Here is an 18,777-nt window from a genome sequence, read left to right as displayed (position 1 = left end):
TTCATTCTAGTCTTGCCGAGAATGATTTGGCAATCCCCTTTTCAAATGAGAAATGGGAAATTATCAATGACTTATCGACTTTTCTTGAAGTTTTTAAAACATCAACTACGAAACTATCGGGAACGTATTATCCGACAAGTCCCTTGGTTCTTTCGGAGTTATTTTTAATCGTTAACAATCTTAAAGAATTTGAAAATAAAAGTCCAATGTTTTCAAACATCATATTACCAATGAAGTTTAAATTTAAAAAATACTTTCTTGAATTGCCACCGGTTTTTACTTGCGCCGCCGCTTTAAACCCAATGTTAAATGTTACGGGGGTTGAATGTGTGATAGACGAAATTTTTTCAGCCTTAGATATGCATGAAGTTGACCCAAACTTTTCAACAGAGGCAAAAAATGATTTTAACTTGAATTTTAAATTTATGTATGACTTTTATTTAAATAAATATGGGTCAAACATACACATGCCTATGCCGAGGGGTCTTCATCAAGTTCAAGTGCTACCAGAGTACGAGATCCCATGATTAGCCTTATGAACACCGTTCGCAACGTAACGGCTAAAAAACAAAGGGGTAACACCCCTTCAAGCGAACTAAGAAGGTATAGTGCAAATGATTACTCTACCGGTTTATCCGAAGAGGAATATGGCACTTTTGATGTTTTGGCTTGGTGGAAGGTAAAGAAAACCGAGTTTCCGATTCTTGCCACCATGGCCTGTGATTTACTAACCGTCCAAGCTTCTACGGTAGCTTCGGAATCCGCTTTTTCTCTTAGTGGCAGGGTAATATCGGTGAGAAGAACAAGACTAAATTCGGAGTCGGTGGAGATGTGCATTTGCTTAAAGGATCACTTGGACTCAATCGATCGTATTCAACATGTAACCACTCTCGAAGATGAAACACCACTTGATGTTCGAGTGCACGACGAACAATAAGGCATTTCTACAAGTAATTCCGAGGAAGAAGTCGCCGCTCAATAATTACGACGAACAAGAAGGCTTTTCTAGAAATAATATGTCACAACTTTATATTTATAAGTTTAATGTTCCCACTGATGAGTATTCCTCATCAGTGGCAACCTTCAGTAGTTGTCATCAGTGGCAGCTTTCCCACTGATTCAACTAATGACTGTTCCCACTGATGAGGAATACTCATCAGTGGCAGCTTTCCCACTGATGAGTATTCCTCATCAGTGGCAGTCTTCAGTAGTTGTGATCAGTGGCAACCTTCAGTAGTTGTCATCAGTGGCAACCTTCAGTAGTTATCATCAGTGGCAACCTTCAGTAGTTGTCAACTTGTCATCAGTGGCAACCTTCAGTAGTTGTCTTCAGTGGCAAACATCTTCAGTAGTTGTCTTTTCTTCATCAGTTAATTGTTTATTTTTATGTTAATTGTTTTTTTTATTTTTCATGTTATACAAATACGAATCGTAGTTTAGAATCCAAATCGCAAACGAAAAACAAAAAAAAAAATAAAAAATTTTACACTGTAACCGGTTGGAACCGGTTACGGTACAGGAACCGGGTCAGGAACCGGTAAGAACCGGTTAGATAGGTTAGGGGTCCGAGGGTGGGAGAACCGGTTCGGTTCCCTAACCGGTTCGAGCCTGAAACCGGTTTAAAAGGGGGTTTTGAATATAGGAACCGCGTTAGGAACCGGTTCCGGTTCCTAGTCCCAAACCGTTTTGAACATGCCTAAGTGTGAGTGAGGTGTATTAGTATTTAAATTTAATAAAGGATGTTATTTTTCTCTGGTTTCAATTTTCAAAAGTGTTTTATGTGACAATAATTAAGGGGAAATGATAATGAAAACCTTAGTGAAAAGATTACTATATTTTTTACTAGTGATCTCTACTTTTTCATTGTTTTGTTAGATGTGTAATTAAGGTATGTTATGGGTTGATGTACACCACCAAGATAAATCATGTGTTTTAGTGCGGTAATTATGGCGGAACCAGTAAAAAAATTCATAGGGTCGGAAGATGGTCAGTGTCAAAAATTTTTAACGGTCGATTGGGATTTCAACATACATATATATATACCTTTAAAAAATTAAAGGGGTTGACTAATGCCTACACCTTTGGTGCAGGTCCGCCAATGTCTAGAGAGGCGTACATATATTTAAGGCCGTGCAACCCGATATGACTTATTTAACATGGTTGTCAAAATAGGTTTATATAAATGGGTTGACGGGTTATAAACATGTTGTAATAAACTTTTAAACGGATCAAGCGATTCATAAATGGGTTGTTGGGTTGAATGCATACATTTTATGTTTTCTAACCTTTGTAATTATAATTTTAAAAGAGTTGACATGTCAAAATTTTGATGTAAAAACACCACGTATATGGAACATAAATAATTTAACTTAAAAGAATAATAATTTAACTTAGTTGATTACGGTAGAGAAAGGCTTTGGTAATGGTAACATTTTTACAAACAATATATTACCGTCACTTAAACAAACAATTATAATATGTATATTTTACAAATAATAATAAGTATACAATGGTAATGGAGAGATTTGATGTTTTATGTGACAAAAGTTTGATTTCTGTCCCCAACATTTAGTTTCAGACGTACCAGGGTAATGATGGAAGACTAGATGAATTGGTGGCTTTCACTAGTTTTTCTTGAACCGAATATGTTTTTATCTCATCGCATTATCGTGTATTAAACGACTGTTTCTAGATTGATGTTAGATGAGGGTTTTCCCCCAAACAAGCAAAAAAGAGTATATTCCGATACGATGACTTTTAACTTGTGTAACCAAATAAACGCAAACCATACATATAATAACCGACTCATTTTCATATCCAAAATCTTTCCTGTGAAAAAAAGTGCTGTAGTCCGTCTTCTTTACCAATAAACCCTAATAATCAACCGCCACTTTGTTCTTCAATCCAACCAAATGGCATTCTCGTCGGCTTTCCGTCGTGTTCTTAACGGATCATCTTCAATTATCACCTCTCCATTTGCTTCAATTCGATTCAGCTCAACTCTAACTGCCCCAAAACTCTTCATCAGCGGTATGTATGTATATGTATGTATGTATGTATGTATGTATATTTTATGTAACAATTGAAATATTCACGAGGTACTCGACTCGAGATCGGCTCGCAAAAAAGCTTGAAATGAGCCGAGCTTAAACGAGCTCGAACCCGAAGAAAATAAGTTTGTTTAATAAACGAGATTGGGTTCGAGCTTTAGAAGTAGAGCTTGAAACGAGCAGAGCCTGAGCTTAAGGTCTCTTTGTGTTAAACGAGCCGAGCCTTGGTTTTAAAAACTACTCACAACTCGAGCTATAGAGATAGAACTCGAAACAAGCCGAGCTTGAGCTTAAGGTCTCTGTGTGTAAAACGAGCCGAGCTCGAGTTTAAAAAACTACTCACAAGTCGAGATATAGTAATAGGGTTTGAAACGATCCGACCTTGAGCTTAAGGTCTCTGTATGTTAAACTAGACGAGCTTGAATTTGAAAAACTACTCACAGGTCGAGATATAGAAATAGAGCTCGAAACGAGCCGAGCATGAGCTTAAGGTCTCTGTATGGCCGAACTTGAGCTTAGGGTCTTTGTGAGTTAAACGAGCCGAGCTTGAGTTTGAACAACTACTCACAAGTCGAGGTATAGAAATAGAGCTCGAAACGAGCCGAGCTTGAGCTTAAGGTCTCTGTATGTTAAACTAGCAGAGCTCGAGTTTGAAGAACAACTCACAAGTTGAGATGTAGAAATATAGCTCGAAACAAGCAGAGCTTGAGCTTAAGCTCCTTGCATGTTAAACGAGCCGAGCTTGAGCGAGCCTAGTCGAGCTCGGCTTGGCTCGTTTACACCTCTAATGGTGCAGATTGTAAGTAGTAGCTATATAATTGCTTGTGTGTCATGGACTCACGGTTCTTCACTTAAAATTGGTATGAATGCTAGCAATTAGGATTATTATTACATAACATCCACAATTACCTTTTGGTCATAAATGTTATTTTAAAACTTTTTTAATTATCATTGGATTGTAACATGGCATTAAGATGTTTGATGCTATTTCTGAATATCATTTGCAGGTCTGAATAGAAACACTACTGATGAAAAGCTTAGAGAGGCATTTGCTCCTTTCGGCCAGCTTGTTGAGGGTAAATAAATATTGTTTACTTTTTTGCAATTTCATAGTTTACAGTAACACATAATCATGCCATAAGAGGGTCATTAAAAGATGAATTTCTGCCAGTAGCCAATGTACTCTTGAAAATACCAGTAGCCAATGTGCATTAATTGGCTACATAAAATAAAATATTTTTTTCCATTTTTTTGCCAGTAGCCAGTGTACTCTTGAAAATACCACAAGGGTCATTAAAAGATGAATTTCTGTTTCACATTGATTGTTTAGTAGCGTGATGACTGACTGAGATGTTGGTGTGTCGGTTTAAGTGGCACATCTTTAGATTTACCAACACGTGCATGTTAACTGGTCAACATGCTACCGAATAATCCAAGTAAAACAAAAAAACTATTTTTTAATGATGAGGTGTTATTTTCATAACTACATTAGCTAATGCTGTGGACAAATAAAAAAGTATGTTCATATTTTCTGTATTGTGTGAGTTATGTTCATTTTCTTAAACACAATAGTCCTCACTTTCTTAACTTTGCAGCAAAAGTTATCATGGACAGAGCCACTCAAAGATCAAAGGGGTTTGCATTTGTGACATATGCATCAATAGAAGAAGCTGAAAAGGCCCGTGAAGGAATGAACGCGAAGTTCTTAGACGGATGGGTTATTTTTGTTGATCCCGCAAAGCCAAAAGAGTATAGACCTCCTCCTCCTCCTCCTCAACCTGAATCACAACAGTCTTCTGACTTCGGGTTCAAAACGAACAAGACTATCGGTTGGTGTGGCAATTAACAGCTTATTTATTCTTGAAATCGTTTATTTTGATTTGGTTCTTATCATTTTTCATTCGAATTGGGTAGTCGAGTTATGTGTCTTGACACTTACCATGATGTTACATTATATGGAATATTAATTTAATGGCTATATAGAACTTTATGCTGGCTTAAATGTTTGGATAATAAATTGGTGATTTTGGCGTGTCCTTATTCTGTATCGGCTATTTGCATCAATTGTTGAGTTCAGCTTTAATTTGGTGAGTATATGATATCTGCTTCTGTTCCTGCTGACTTCTGATATTAAACCATCTACATAGTATAATAATCAAGTTGATTTTACTATTTTGATTAATTGTTTTAACATCCAAATGTTTGTGTACCGAATATTGGTTATGGAGACGTATGTGTCTCATCTAGCAATGTGTTTGTGTGGTGTGTTTTCGAGTGCACGTGTTCCTTCGGCTGTACAACTACCTGATATTCTTGGTGTATTCTGCTCACAGTGTTGCAAGCTAGGATGGCAAACGAAAAAACTTGAACTTGATAGTTTTCTCGAAACATTTGGGGTGGATGTCATGTATAGAATTAGCTGAGACATGTATAGTATTAAATGATACATGTCATACTATAAAACTATTATTTTATTAAATTAAATACTTTATAAGACGTCAAAACTTAAGATTACCAATAAACAAAAGTGAGAAATGTGCCTCGTATATGATAAACACGCCCCTATGTGCAAAAGTAAAGAGAGATCATGACATAGACGGAGCCACGGAGGAACACCAAAAAGATACAAAATTAATAACAATTAATAAAAAGTGAGAAACACCATATATGATCAACACACCTATATGAGCAAAAATAAAGAGATAATATGACCAGTTTAACAAAGGTGGGGACACAACAAGAACGATAGAATGAGATACGCTTAACACAACCCTTCAAAATATAATTTTCAAAAGTATTTTAGTATTTGGCATTTCAACTCGACTTTTTAGATAAGTTTTAAGGTTATTAGTCATCGTCATTGCAATTTTAACCACACAGAAGGTTAAATGGTGTGATCTTTTGAAGCTTTCCTCCATTGATGTTGATATTCCGGTTGCCCCTTTCTCCCTCTGCAATCAAAACGGAGGTTCCAATACCCAACGGCTTTACTTTTGCTTTCATAAAAATTTTGTAGGTGTTTTTGAACAAGATTTTTCAATCACATTATCACAATTTCATTAAAATGGTGTGATTAATTGGAATTAAGGACTACAATTCTTCATTTATATAGGCCAATAAACCTATTGTTTATGAAACCATAAACAATTAAGAAATTGCCATTTCATTTCATAATAATTTGCTCTTAACAAACCTAAAACCCATGCCAAAATCCATCACATCATCCAAAATACCACTAAAACAATAACCAAACTATATCCATATTCCTTAACTACACAAAACATAAAAACAACCCTATGCCTTCTTTGGGGACTTCCCCGCCTTCGCTGGCGATTTCACAGCTTCCTTTGCAGCCGTCTTCTTTGGCAACAGAACCGAATGAATATGCGGAAGAACACCACCTTGAGCAATCGTCACACTAGCCAAAAGCTTCCCAAGCTCCTCATCATTCCTCACAGCCAAAAGCACGTGCCTTGGATTAATCCTATTTTTCTTATTATCCCTTGCTGCATTTCCCGCCAATTCCAATACCTAATTTCAAATTCAAAAAAAACAAAATTTCATCAAAAAGAAAACACAAAACTCATAAATAAAAAAAACACCCAAATTTCATTAAAATTAATATATAAATAAATAAATAAATAAACAAAAAATCATCTTTAAAAAAACCCAAATTTCATTAAAAAAAATACTATATATAAATAAATAAAGAAAAATTCATCTTTATTACAACCCAAATTTCATTAAAAAAAACATTTCAGAGAATTGGTGGGTTTTGATTGGTGGAGTTTGTGGCCCTTGGATTGGGTTTGATTAAGGGAAGATGGTGACATGCTGGCGATCCGAGTGAGTGTTGATTGACTAATTAGAGGAAGGTCCGTTTTCTTTTCTTTTTTTCCTTTTCTTATTTACCAAAATTATTTACACTGATTTTTATTAATTACCACCATCAACACCACATTTCCTTCTAACAAAAGCCATTGACGTTTATACGTTTAAGTTTAATATTTCAATATTTTGAACCTAATCTAAGGCCATTGACATTTAATTCTACATGTATCAAATGTGTTGGCCTGTCCATATTATATTTATAAGAAAAATTAGTTTTTATTGGTCCCAACTATCGTCTTTTGGTCACTATCGGACCCAACTAACGAATTAGCTGTTGACGGTCCCAACTTTTAATGAATTTGTTCCTAACGGTCTACGACTAATAAAATTCTAACGTCGCTGGTTTCAAGTCGCCGGAAAAACGTTTTTGGCCGAAAAGCACGCATTTTATATCGAAAACTCAACAATTTTGTCCCAAACATCATGGTAACTTTGTATCGTACATTTAGGAACCTTTTTTTCTAGTAAAACCCCAAATTATTGAGGTCGTCGGAATCTTAGAACCATCGTCAGAATTAGTTGATGGTGCTTAAGTGATGGTGGTTGGTTGGCGGTGAGTCAATTGGTGGTGGTTGCGGTGTTCAGGTGGTGTTTTCTAGCAAAAAAATTGACTTTCCCAGCCAAAATTTTTTTCCGGCGACCTGAAGTTAACGGCGTTAGGATTCGGTTAGCCGCGGATCGTTAGGAACAAATACATTAAAAGTTGGGACCATTAGTGACCAATTCGTTAGTTGAGACCAGTAATGACCAAAGGACAATAGTTTGGACCAATAAAAACCAATTTTCTTATTTATAATAATGATTAGAAAGATCATCAAAATATGGCCAGTTAAAAAAATATCGTACTCTTTAGTCACATATAACTGCATCTACAGCATTGTGTCAAGGTCAATAAAAAGAAAAATTCTTAAAATATCCCATGAATATAATAAGATTATAAGTTTATCCATTCTAATTCAAGTTTCTAGCTTTGTCTCTTACGTATCTCATCATCGGCGATGTGTTAGGGAATATTGTCGATGAGTTAATAAACCAATCAGATAACGATGTGTGGTTGCAATACGTATGGTTGACGAAGCGTTAAGTATTAATTTGTGGTTAACGATGCATTAAGTATAATTTGTAGTTGACGATGCGTTCAGTTTAAGTCCGCCAAAATTCAACTTCGGACTTTCCATATTTGTAAATATGATGTCGGTAAACAGTCATTTTAAGAGAAAAAAGAAGGTTGGGGTGAATTTTTATATATTTGTTTTGTAATTAATCTATTAAAACTGACTATTCAACCAACCCCTTTCTTTACCATTGACGTTATTAATTAAACAGTTATTTATCTCGGGTTCATATTTCATTTTTTTATGTATTAATTAAAAATGACTATATTTTAAGCGGCTAATTCGAATCATTACGAGTCACTGATCCACTCGATCATCTTTATTCCATCATCCTTAGGAAGAAACTCACATTTACTGGTGAGAAAAATGACTATTTAAAAGAAATATATTGAATTTATTCCACCAAATCCTTTTTTTTTCTGAAATATGAAAATAATTTTTTTAAGTTGTTTGTTGAGATCACTCCCATATTTAATTACCACGTGAAACTTCACTTATGATACACCCAAATTTAAAAAAACTTGTATTTTAAATAAAATATAATTATCAGTAAAATTTTAGTTATACTTGATCACAAGTTTCAAAAATATATAAAGAAAAGAAAATTTCATCAAAGTTTATAAACAAGTTCTAAAATAATCAAGTATTCATGTTTTATGACCTAAAAAACTCAAACGAAAAGATAACTCGATTTGAGAACTTGACCAAGCATGATTAATGCACTGGCTTTACATACGTTCACAATGCAACATGCACATAAATTAGTTAGGCTACTAGGGTATAACAATTAATCATTTGAATATTCTAAAAAAAATAATTTAAGTCCGGTACTGTAAATTACACTGATCTTGGCGTAGCCTACGCCATATGGCTTGTCAGGTTAATTCTGCCCATTATGCTAAACCTATGTTCCGTTTTGGTGAGTGGCATAAGCTACACAAGACATGGCGTAACCTACGCCAACATCTATCCATTAGCCCTCTAAAACACTTTTAAAGCATTCCCAACTAGTTACCAATGAATACAAACTCACTTAGATACAATCCCATGTGACAATTTGACCCTTTTTATTATAATCTTATAGGAAGGTTCATGTACATTTTAATCTTAACATGAGAATATAGAAAATAATACAAATTTATAAATAAAATGAGAACGTAAGAAACAATACCAATCTACATAAACATTATTTGATAATAACAAAGAAAAAAACCTAAAAATTACAATAAAAGAATCAAAATCAAGAACAAAATAATAACAACATATACCAACAAATACTTATAACAGCAAAAGGAAAAATCTAATAACAACAACAAAATATAAATCAGTAAATACTTATAACGTCTCATAATCAAAAATTAGCAAATACGAACAAAATATAACAGCAAACACCTATAAAAATAAACCTAATCATAACAACAAATTGGTTCTCACTGTACCTTGGATGTGCATGACACTACCCCCACCATGTTAGGGCGGTTCCCCTAAACATGCTTGAAGCGAAGTTTGTCTTTTTCGCTTCGGGGCATTCGTTGTGTAAAAACACATTCTCCACATATTCGAACCATTGCAACAAGGTAGTCGCACAGTTGGTTCAAAGAATTCGGACGGGTTGGCACTGGTAAATTGTTTAAGAAGGTAAGATGCGGGTTTGGGTTCAATAGGTGCAACAACGGGTGCGGGTTGGTTTGCTTGTATTTGGGTCATAAGTTCGGGAATCACCGCGGCCATTTGCTTGGCGACGAGAGCGGCCATACGTCGGGTGGAGTAATATCGCGGTTGGCGTCTTAGCGGAGGCATGCTAACATTTATAAAGAAAATGGGATAAGTTTTGGATAAAAGGAAATGAATATAAAGGTGTATAAAATAAAATGAGATTTCAATTTTTGATTTGTGAATCCTAGAGTTAGTATGGAGAAGATGTTAGTGTTAGATAAATTATAAAACTTTGTTTATAAATAACAAAACCGTAAAGAAAACGTAAATGATTTTTTTTTGAGATAGTTAAGGCTTGAAAATTTGAGATTTTGAGATTTATAGTGTCGGAAGAATCGCGCATGAAATCACCATGACTTGATATTCCAACACTAAATAAAAGTTTTTATAAAACACCACGTTGGAGTCCAAACATGTGCACGTAACCACCGCGACTTTTTCATGTTTTAGACTCTAATAACAATGATAACACAATAAATCGAGATCTAACGTCATGCCAAAACACTAGTCCACGAAATCACCGTAGCCCTATTGTTTTAACACCGAAAAATTAAGATGGCGACCGGAATACTCGCATTCGACTACTTAAAGAATTAACATTTATAACACGGTTTATGGCCTAGAAAACGAGCATTATAACTCAACCATCCCAGGTAAGTAAATCACCTTCGATCCTTGGAATCTTTTTGTCAAATGGTCATTTTATAATGTCTCGTTTTCTATGATGGCTACAAACCCGATATAAACGCAACCTTTAAGGGATTTGAAACAACGGGATCCAAGTTAATCTTGTAATCCATAAAACACAATAAAAATCTACCTTTTGCGTTTTAAGGTAATGATACCTTGGAAATACTATGAAAGTGTGTGTATGTGAACATTTAGGATATTGGTGAATTTTAAACAAGTTCATAAATAAACATGCGATATGAACAATAAAATAGAGTAAACACGTATGAACACACGTATAGGACCCTAAGCATAACAATTCTAGGTCGTTACGTCTAACCACCTATCTTAATTGTCCTGGCTCTGATACCAATCTGTCACACCCCGACCAAAGGCGGCGGAACATGCCGAGGTGTAACGATTGCCCATAAGCGCATGACACTATTTAAAGCGACAATATTTAACAAACTCATTTCATTTCACAACATCGAAAATGTCACATAACCTATTCATAAGTCAAATACAACAAAATATAGCAAAATATAGCAAATCAAATATTGTTCATTTTTGCTAATATCCTAACGGTATTTGTGTCATTTTCTTCACCGAACTCCATAATCAACCTAGATGCAAACCTGTAACATTTCATAAAATAAAGTTGTCAACACAAAGGTTGGTGAGCAATTCATAAGTTTGAACAATAGATATATAGTATGAAAAGCCACAAAACTAGTATACAAAACCACAAATAATAGCTATAAACTTGGATAAATTATTCAAGTATAGAACACCAAATCGAGCAATTATTCAAGTAAAGTATACAACAACGTTTGTGGTTTAAGACTCAAGTATAAAGCATTTGATTTGAATAAGTATGAAATGTCACCCCCAAAATAAAAGATAGAAAACGGGGTATGAAGTTACTCACGTTCAAGTATAAAACTTGATCGGTAAAAGATGAATAACCGGATGGATGAAGTTTAACGAGCAAGGCCTAAATGACAATAAAATTTTGGATTTAGAATTGTTGTCTTAAAGATCTTTAAATAAAATAATTGTTGCAAAAAGTAAACAATTAAAGTTCAAGGTTTAAAATGTAACTATTTAAGAATTTATAATAACAATCCTTTAAAAATGTAAGTTTGCTCGAAACCGGGTTAAAGTATCTAACCTTAATATTTACTTAACCAATGTTAAGTAATAAGGTGGGAAAAATGCTAAAATGCAAGTTCCTTTGGGACAAAGATACTAAAACGGGTTTTTAACGAGTGTTCGGGTTGTTGATTCGGGTCTTGACAAATGGTCAAACCCAAAGTCAACTTTCCAACATATTAATTGTTATGAGATAACTCATTAAAATATACTAACACTTAACCAAGTATGTAGATCTATTGTTTAGAACTAACAACGCACGTTAAGCGAGCGTTCGGTTTTGTCGGTCCAAACTATGTGATGAGATCAAGTTGGATCCAACAATTCCAAGTACTTAAGAAAATAATTAAAATCAGTTTGCAAACTATTTTTAAAGAAATATACAAGTCTTGATAGCTAAAAACACACTTGTGTGTCTTAAGCGAGTAAAAGTCGGTATAGTTCGGTTTGGTTCGGTCTCCATCTCACAAATAGTTCATATATGGTTTCTACATGCCCAAATATCATAGAACTTGTATATTGGTTTATAAATGAAGAAAACTTAAATTATACAACTAAAAGGTTAACTACAAGTCTTTTAAGCAAAAGTTTCGGTTTAGTTCGGTTTCCATCTCCCAACGAGTTCATAGATGGATTCCATATGCTTAATATCAAAGAACTTGTAAAAATGATTTTTGAAACTCAAATCCAGCAATAAACATGTTTAAACAACTATTTTAACAAAACTAGTAAACAAAAGTTTGGTTTCCGGTTTTGACTAGTTTCGGTTAAACCGAGGTTATTCTTATACAAACTCACACCATGGAACTTGTAAATAAGATGAACAAACTAAAAGGGTTAGAAGTTAGTCATAAGTGATATGTATAATAAGTTATGTGTGTGTATATATATATCAAGAACACGAATTCCTCCATGAAGCCTTGCCTTATGACATTCGAAACTTAACCAACCGGAGTCGGTGAAGTAACTAATAAAGGAAACAAGGGGTGTGTATTATATATATGTTGTACCACCATATTCAAGTGTTAGTAATATTAGATGAACAAGTTAAAATGAAAGACTATAGTTAGTTGACATTAAGAAATCAAAATAACAAAATGTTGAAGATGAATACTTGGATTTGAGAGAGATTTTGGAGAAGATGAACAACCAAAATGGTGTATGGAGTCTTGCTTTTATAATGGTAAGAGTATGGTTCATACAAATAGGGTAAAGATGCATGTGATGGTTGAAATGGTCAAACAAGTTTTTGGTAAATGGCAATAATAGTCCCCAAAGTTTGGTTTAAGGAGTTTTAAGGAGTTTTAAGGACCAAAAAGAATGTTTTCAAGACCCAGCAAATGTAAAACAATATTGTAACATAAAATCCATCATTTTGATTATATTATAAGCTTTGGTTTACAAAATGGGTCGGTTTACATGATAAACGAATACAAAAACGAATACAAACGAGACCCGAAATTGACGAATGTCACAGTATCCCCTACTTTAGGAAATTTCGTCCCGAAATTAAGATGACGATGATGATGCAAAGTGTGGATACTTCTCCTTCATTGTGTCTTCTCGTTCCCAAGTGAACTCCGCGTCACGCCGTGATTCCCATCGAACTTTGACTAATCGAATACGACTACGCTTGGTTTTCTTCTCGCTGCGATCCATGATCTCAACGGGTCGTTCAACCATGATCATCGACTCATCGACATGTACTTCGTCGAGAGGTATATGGAAATTACCCTCGGCTAAGCACTTCTTAAGATTTGATACATGAAAAGTCGTGTGACATTCGTCAATTTCGGGTCACTTTTGTTATGTAAACCCGACCCGTTTGTAACCCGAACATTTCAAATATATAAAATATTGGATCTTGTCATTTAAAATATATAAAATATATAAAATATTGTTTTTTTTATATTATGCATTGTTTGACCATTTAAACATACCCATTTTTATGCAAACCATAAAAGAATCTTTATACCCAACCCTTCACTCCTTCCCTATATATACACACCCATCTTCTTCATTTTACTCTTGCTACATCTCCAAAAAAACTCTCTCAAACTCCATAGATTCAAGGATGTTATTTCTTATGTATTTTTGAAGTTTTGACTTCTCAAGTCAAACTAACTATAGTCTTTCATTCTAACTTGTTCATCTAACATTACTAACTCTTGAATATGGTGGTACAACATATATATAATACACACCCCTTGTTTACTTTATTTGTTACTTCACCGACTTTGGTTGGTTAAGTTTCGAATGTCATAAGGCAAGGCTTCATGGAAGACTTCGTGTTCTTGATATATATTTACACACACATAACTTATTATACATATCACTTATGACTAACTTCTAACCCTTTAGTTTGTTCATCTTATTTACAAGTTCCATGGTGTGGGTTTGTATAAGACTAACCTTGGTTTAACCGAAACTAGTCCAAACCGGAAACCGAACTTTTGTTTACTAGTTTTGTTAAAATAGTTGTTTAAACATGTTTATTGCTAGATTTGAGTTTCAAAAATCATTTTTACAAGTTCTTTGATATTAAGCATATGGAATCCATCTGTGAACTCGTTGGGAGATGGAAACCGAACTAAACCGAAACTTTTGCTTAAAAGACTTGTAGTTAACTTTTTTTGTTGTAAAATTTAAGTTTTCTTCATTTATAAACCAATATACAAGTTCTATGATATTTGGGCATGTAGAAACCATCTATGAACTATTTGTGAGATGGAGACCGAACTATACCGACTTTTACTCGCTTAAGACACACAAGTGTGTTTTTAGTTATCAAGACTTGTATATTTCTTTAAAAAATAGTTTACAAACTGATTTTAATTATTTTTGTTAAGTACTTGGAATAGTTGGATCCAACTTGATCTCATAACATAGTTTGGACCGACAAAACCGAACACTCGCTTAACGTGCGTTGTTAGTTCTAAACAATAGATCTACGTACTTGGTTAAGTGTTAGTATGTTTTAATGAGCTATCTCATAACAATTAATATTTTGGAAAGTTGACTTTGGGTTAGACCATTTGTCAAGACCCGAACCGATAACCCGAACACTCGTTAAAAACCCGTTTTAGTATCTTCAGCCTAATGGAACTTGCATTTTAGCATTTTCCCCACCTTATTACTTAACATTGGTTAAGTAAATATTAAAGTTAAATACTTTAACCCGGTTTTGAGCAAACTTACATTTTTTAAAAGGGTTGTTATTATAAATTCTTAAATAGTTACATTTTAAACCTTGAACTTTAATTGATTAGTTTTTGCAACAATTATTTTATTTAAAGATCTTCAAGACAACCTTTCTAAATCCAAGACTTTCTTTTATTTAGGCTTCATACGTTAAACTCGTCGTTCTGGCAAATCTCCAAATAATCAATCTTTCAAGTTTATTACTTGAACGTGAGTAACTTCATACCCCGTTTTCTATCTTTTATTTTGGGGGTGACATTTCAACTTATCTAAACTAAATGTTTTATACCTGGGTCTTAAACCATAAATGTTGTTGTATACCTTACTTGAATAATTGCTCGATTTGGTGTTCTATGCTTATTTGACTATGTGTTTATCGCTTTTGGATGGTGGAACTATAAATCCTAGACCATTTGGCAACCCCTCATGGCAAGGTGTCGTTAACGTAATGCAATTAACGATAACTATAAAATCCTAAACTATTTGGCAACCCCTTATAGTTGGGTGTCGCTAACTTGTTAGCGATAACTATTTATCCAAGTTTATAGCTATTATTTATGGTTTTGTATACTAGTTTTGTAGCTTTTCATACTATATATCTATTGTTCAAACTTATGAATTGCTCACCAACCTTTGTGTTGATAAACTTTATTTTATGAAATGTTACAGGTTTGCATCTAGGTTGATTATGGAGTTCGGTGAAGAAAACATCACAAATACCGTTAGGATATTAGCAAAAATGAACAATATTTGATTTGCTATATTTTGTTATATTTTGTTGTATTTGAGTTATGAATATTTGGTTATGTGACATTTTCGATGTTGTGAAATGAAATGAGTTTGTTAAATATTGTCGCTTTAAATAGTGTCATGCGCTTATGAGCAATCGTTGCACCCCGGCATGTTCTGCCGCCTTTGGTCGGGGTGTGACAAGTCGGATGAACATCGGCAAGTTCTTCCGGTAGTTCGAGTCGATAAGCCACCTTCCCAACACGTTCAAGGATTTTAAAAGGACCAACGAAACGAGGAGCTAGTTTACCCTTCTTTCCAAAACGGACTACCCCTTCCAATGAGATACTTTTAAAAGGACAATATCGTCAATATTAAATTCGATAGGTTTTCGCCATATATCGGCGTAACTCTTTTGACGATTTCTAGCGGCTAGGAGATTCTTACGGATTTGATTAATGACATCGGTGGCTTCTTGGACCATCTCGGGTCCCGTGATTTGAGTTTCACCGATTTCGTTCCAACAAATCGGGGAACGACATTTACGACCGTATAGAGCTTGAAAAGGAGCTACATCAATGCTAGAGTGGTAGCTATTGTTGTAGGAGAACTCGATGAACGGAAGATGAGAATCCCAATTCTCACCGAAATCAAGAACACATGCTCGTAGCATATCCTCGAGTGTTTGGATTGTACGTTCGGATTGACCTTCCGTTTGAGGATGATAAGCGGTGCTAAGATCGAGACGTGTTCCCAAAGCTTCTTGAAGAGATCGCAAAAAATGAGAGGTAAAACGGGCATCGCGATCGGAGATGATAGACAATGGCAAACCGTGTTGACACACGATTTCCCGAACATAGATTTGAGCAAGCTGCTCGACAGAGTACTTCTCGCGAATCAGAATGAAATGAGCAGATTTGGTTAATCGATCGATGATCACCCAAATGCTATCGTTGCCTTTCTGGGTTTTGGGTAATTTGGTGATAAAGTCCATAGCAATGTCTTCCCATTTCCAAACGGGAATCGGTGGTTGCTCGAGTAGACCAAAAGGTTTTTGATGTTCGGCTTTGACTTTCGAGCAAGTACGACATTTAGATACAAACAACGCTACGTCCTTTTTCATACCCGGCCACCAAAAGGTAGCACGAAGATCGAAATACATCTTATCCGCACCGAGATGAACGGAATAATGCGAATTATGAGCTTCGTCGAGAATACAAGTACGAAGGTCATCGCGATTGGGAACCCATAAACGATTGAGAAAATACAAAATACCATCGGGTTTGGTTTCGAGTTGAAGTTCGGCTCCACATGACATTTCGTCGTACATATTACCTTCTTCGACGGAGGTGCGTTGAGCTTGAAAGATACGAATTTGAAGATCGGTTTGAACAATGACGCTTAGAAGTAGAACGGATTTAACATTAACCTTTTGACTTAGGGCGTCGGCGACAACATTCGCTTTACCGGGGTGGTAGCGAATCTCGCAATCGTAATCACTAAGTAATTCGGCCCATCGTCGTTGTCTCATGTTGAGATCTTTTTGGTCGAAAATGTGTTGAAGGCTTTTATGATCGGTAAAAACCACACATTTTGTACCATAAAGGTAATGTTTCCAGATTTTGAGAGCGAAAACGACGGCACAAAGTTCGAGATCGTGAGTCGTATAGTTCTTCTCGTTGACCTTAAGTTGCCTTGATGCGTATGCGATGACTTGACCTCGTTTGATGTGCTGTCATTTTCACATTTTCTATAATCATTTTATATTCCTTTTTAGTGTCACATGTACTTATAACCTATTTTATTCTTTGTTTAATGTTTCATAAACCATTTTTATAATTTTTAGTTGTGTGGAAAACTTGTGGTCAGGGTATCTCAATCACCCCCACATCATTTGGTTGATGGTAAGTTAAGGTGGTTTTATAAGGTGAATCGAGAGGTTTCATGTTCGAGCTCTCGATCAAGATTTAATTGTATATAATGATTTAACTATTTAAGACGTGTGTGCGCGCATACACTTTTTTAATGACTCTACTCATCTTTCATATACCTTAAACTATTTTAATGTTCACTCTCCTCTCCGCACACACATGGGTGATGGCTCTCTATCTCTCTCGTCTTTTTCACCGATTACTTGTTACCGATTAAACATGGTTCAACAATTCAACCCCTACTCAAATTGAAAAAGATGGGTGTAGCTGAAATCAATAAACTAACCGGGTGAGGGATTGAGGGCACCCAGAAAGTGGCCCCTTCCCCCTTGTAAAACAAAGAGGCACTTTTATGGGCTAAAAAGAAGAAATTTGTCTTATATGAGAGGTAATATAACTAATTAACACACATAAATAGATTAGAGCATTCTCAACCCATTCTCTAAAGTTGTTATACCCATATAATTTAGGGTAAATTTTAAGAAAACCATCAAAATCATCTCTCCAATCCATTCCCTATTATATGGATGAGTTATATGACAACTAAAGTAAATTCCTAAATATAGGGACTCATTTTTGATCCATACCATATAATATGTCACATATCTCCCAATCATCATTTACTATATAACAAACAAAAGAGAAAAAAATAATAAAGAATTAATTTATGGATATGAATAGCGTATAGAATGTGGAAGAATTATGAAAAATGATAGATAAATTAACGGAATGGTGTTTTTTAGCTAAATTATAGGGAAAAATATATGGAATGAGTTAGGAATGCTCTTAGTAGTCAGGCTATCTTTATCAACTAAATTATTGTAAAATATATTAAGAGGTTGATGTATATGGACTAAAGTACTAAACTATTGCATGATTAAGAGGTTGATGTATATGGACTAAGCTATTGCATGATTAAGAGGTTGATGTACGTGACTACATGGACTAAAAAGAAGGGATTATCTTATATGAGAAGCAATATGACCAACACATAATTAAATAAATTAGTTTTTGAGGTAAATGTATTGGAGTCATGTGAACTGGCTGATACGTTAATAGTACAATAAAAAAGTGTTTAAATAGGTTTAATCTGTTTAGCTTATCGTATTAAAGTTATTGAAGTGAAGTAGTTTTACAAAATAAATATCTTTCGGTTTACCATGTTAATTATGTCTTATTATATCTTAAAACAGTTTGACCAAAAATAACTAAAATATAGTGGTAGAGCTTTATGAACATGATGAAAAAGTGTATTATGTTGGCAATTTTCGATCATTAAAACACAAAGAATAAAGAATTAAGTGTCAAAACTGCTTATATGTA

At 34.6% G+C, this 18,777-nt stretch overlaps 1 protein-coding gene across 1 annotated transcript; it reads left to right on the top strand.

Moving 5' to 3' along the window:
• The first annotated feature begins 2,859 nt into the window (after positions 1 to 2,859).
• On the top strand, positions 2,860 to 5,069 carry LOC143541132 (organelle RRM domain-containing protein 2, mitochondrial-like). The gene is made up of 3 exons (XM_077034031.1): positions 2,860 to 3,030; positions 4,058 to 4,126; positions 4,646 to 5,069. Exons 1-3 carry the CDS (start codon positions 2,913 to 2,915, stop codon positions 4,894 to 4,896), a joined length of 438 nt encoding a protein of 145 aa, XP_076890146.1. The 5' UTR covers positions 2,860 to 2,912; the 3' UTR covers positions 4,897 to 5,069.
• The last annotated feature ends 13,708 nt before the right edge of the window (positions 5,070 to 18,777 follow it).

Source organism: Bidens hawaiensis, unplaced genomic scaffold (assembly GCF_021521415.1).
Source record: "Bidens hawaiensis isolate Kalapana, Puna unplaced genomic scaffold, B.hawaiensis_p1.1 tig00012472_1, whole genome shotgun sequence".
Taxonomy (NCBI): domain Eukaryota; kingdom Viridiplantae; phylum Streptophyta; class Magnoliopsida; order Asterales; family Asteraceae; genus Bidens; species Bidens hawaiensis.
The sequence above is the reverse complement of the archived record's forward strand: the minus strand, read 5'-3'. Positions and strand labels throughout refer to the sequence as shown.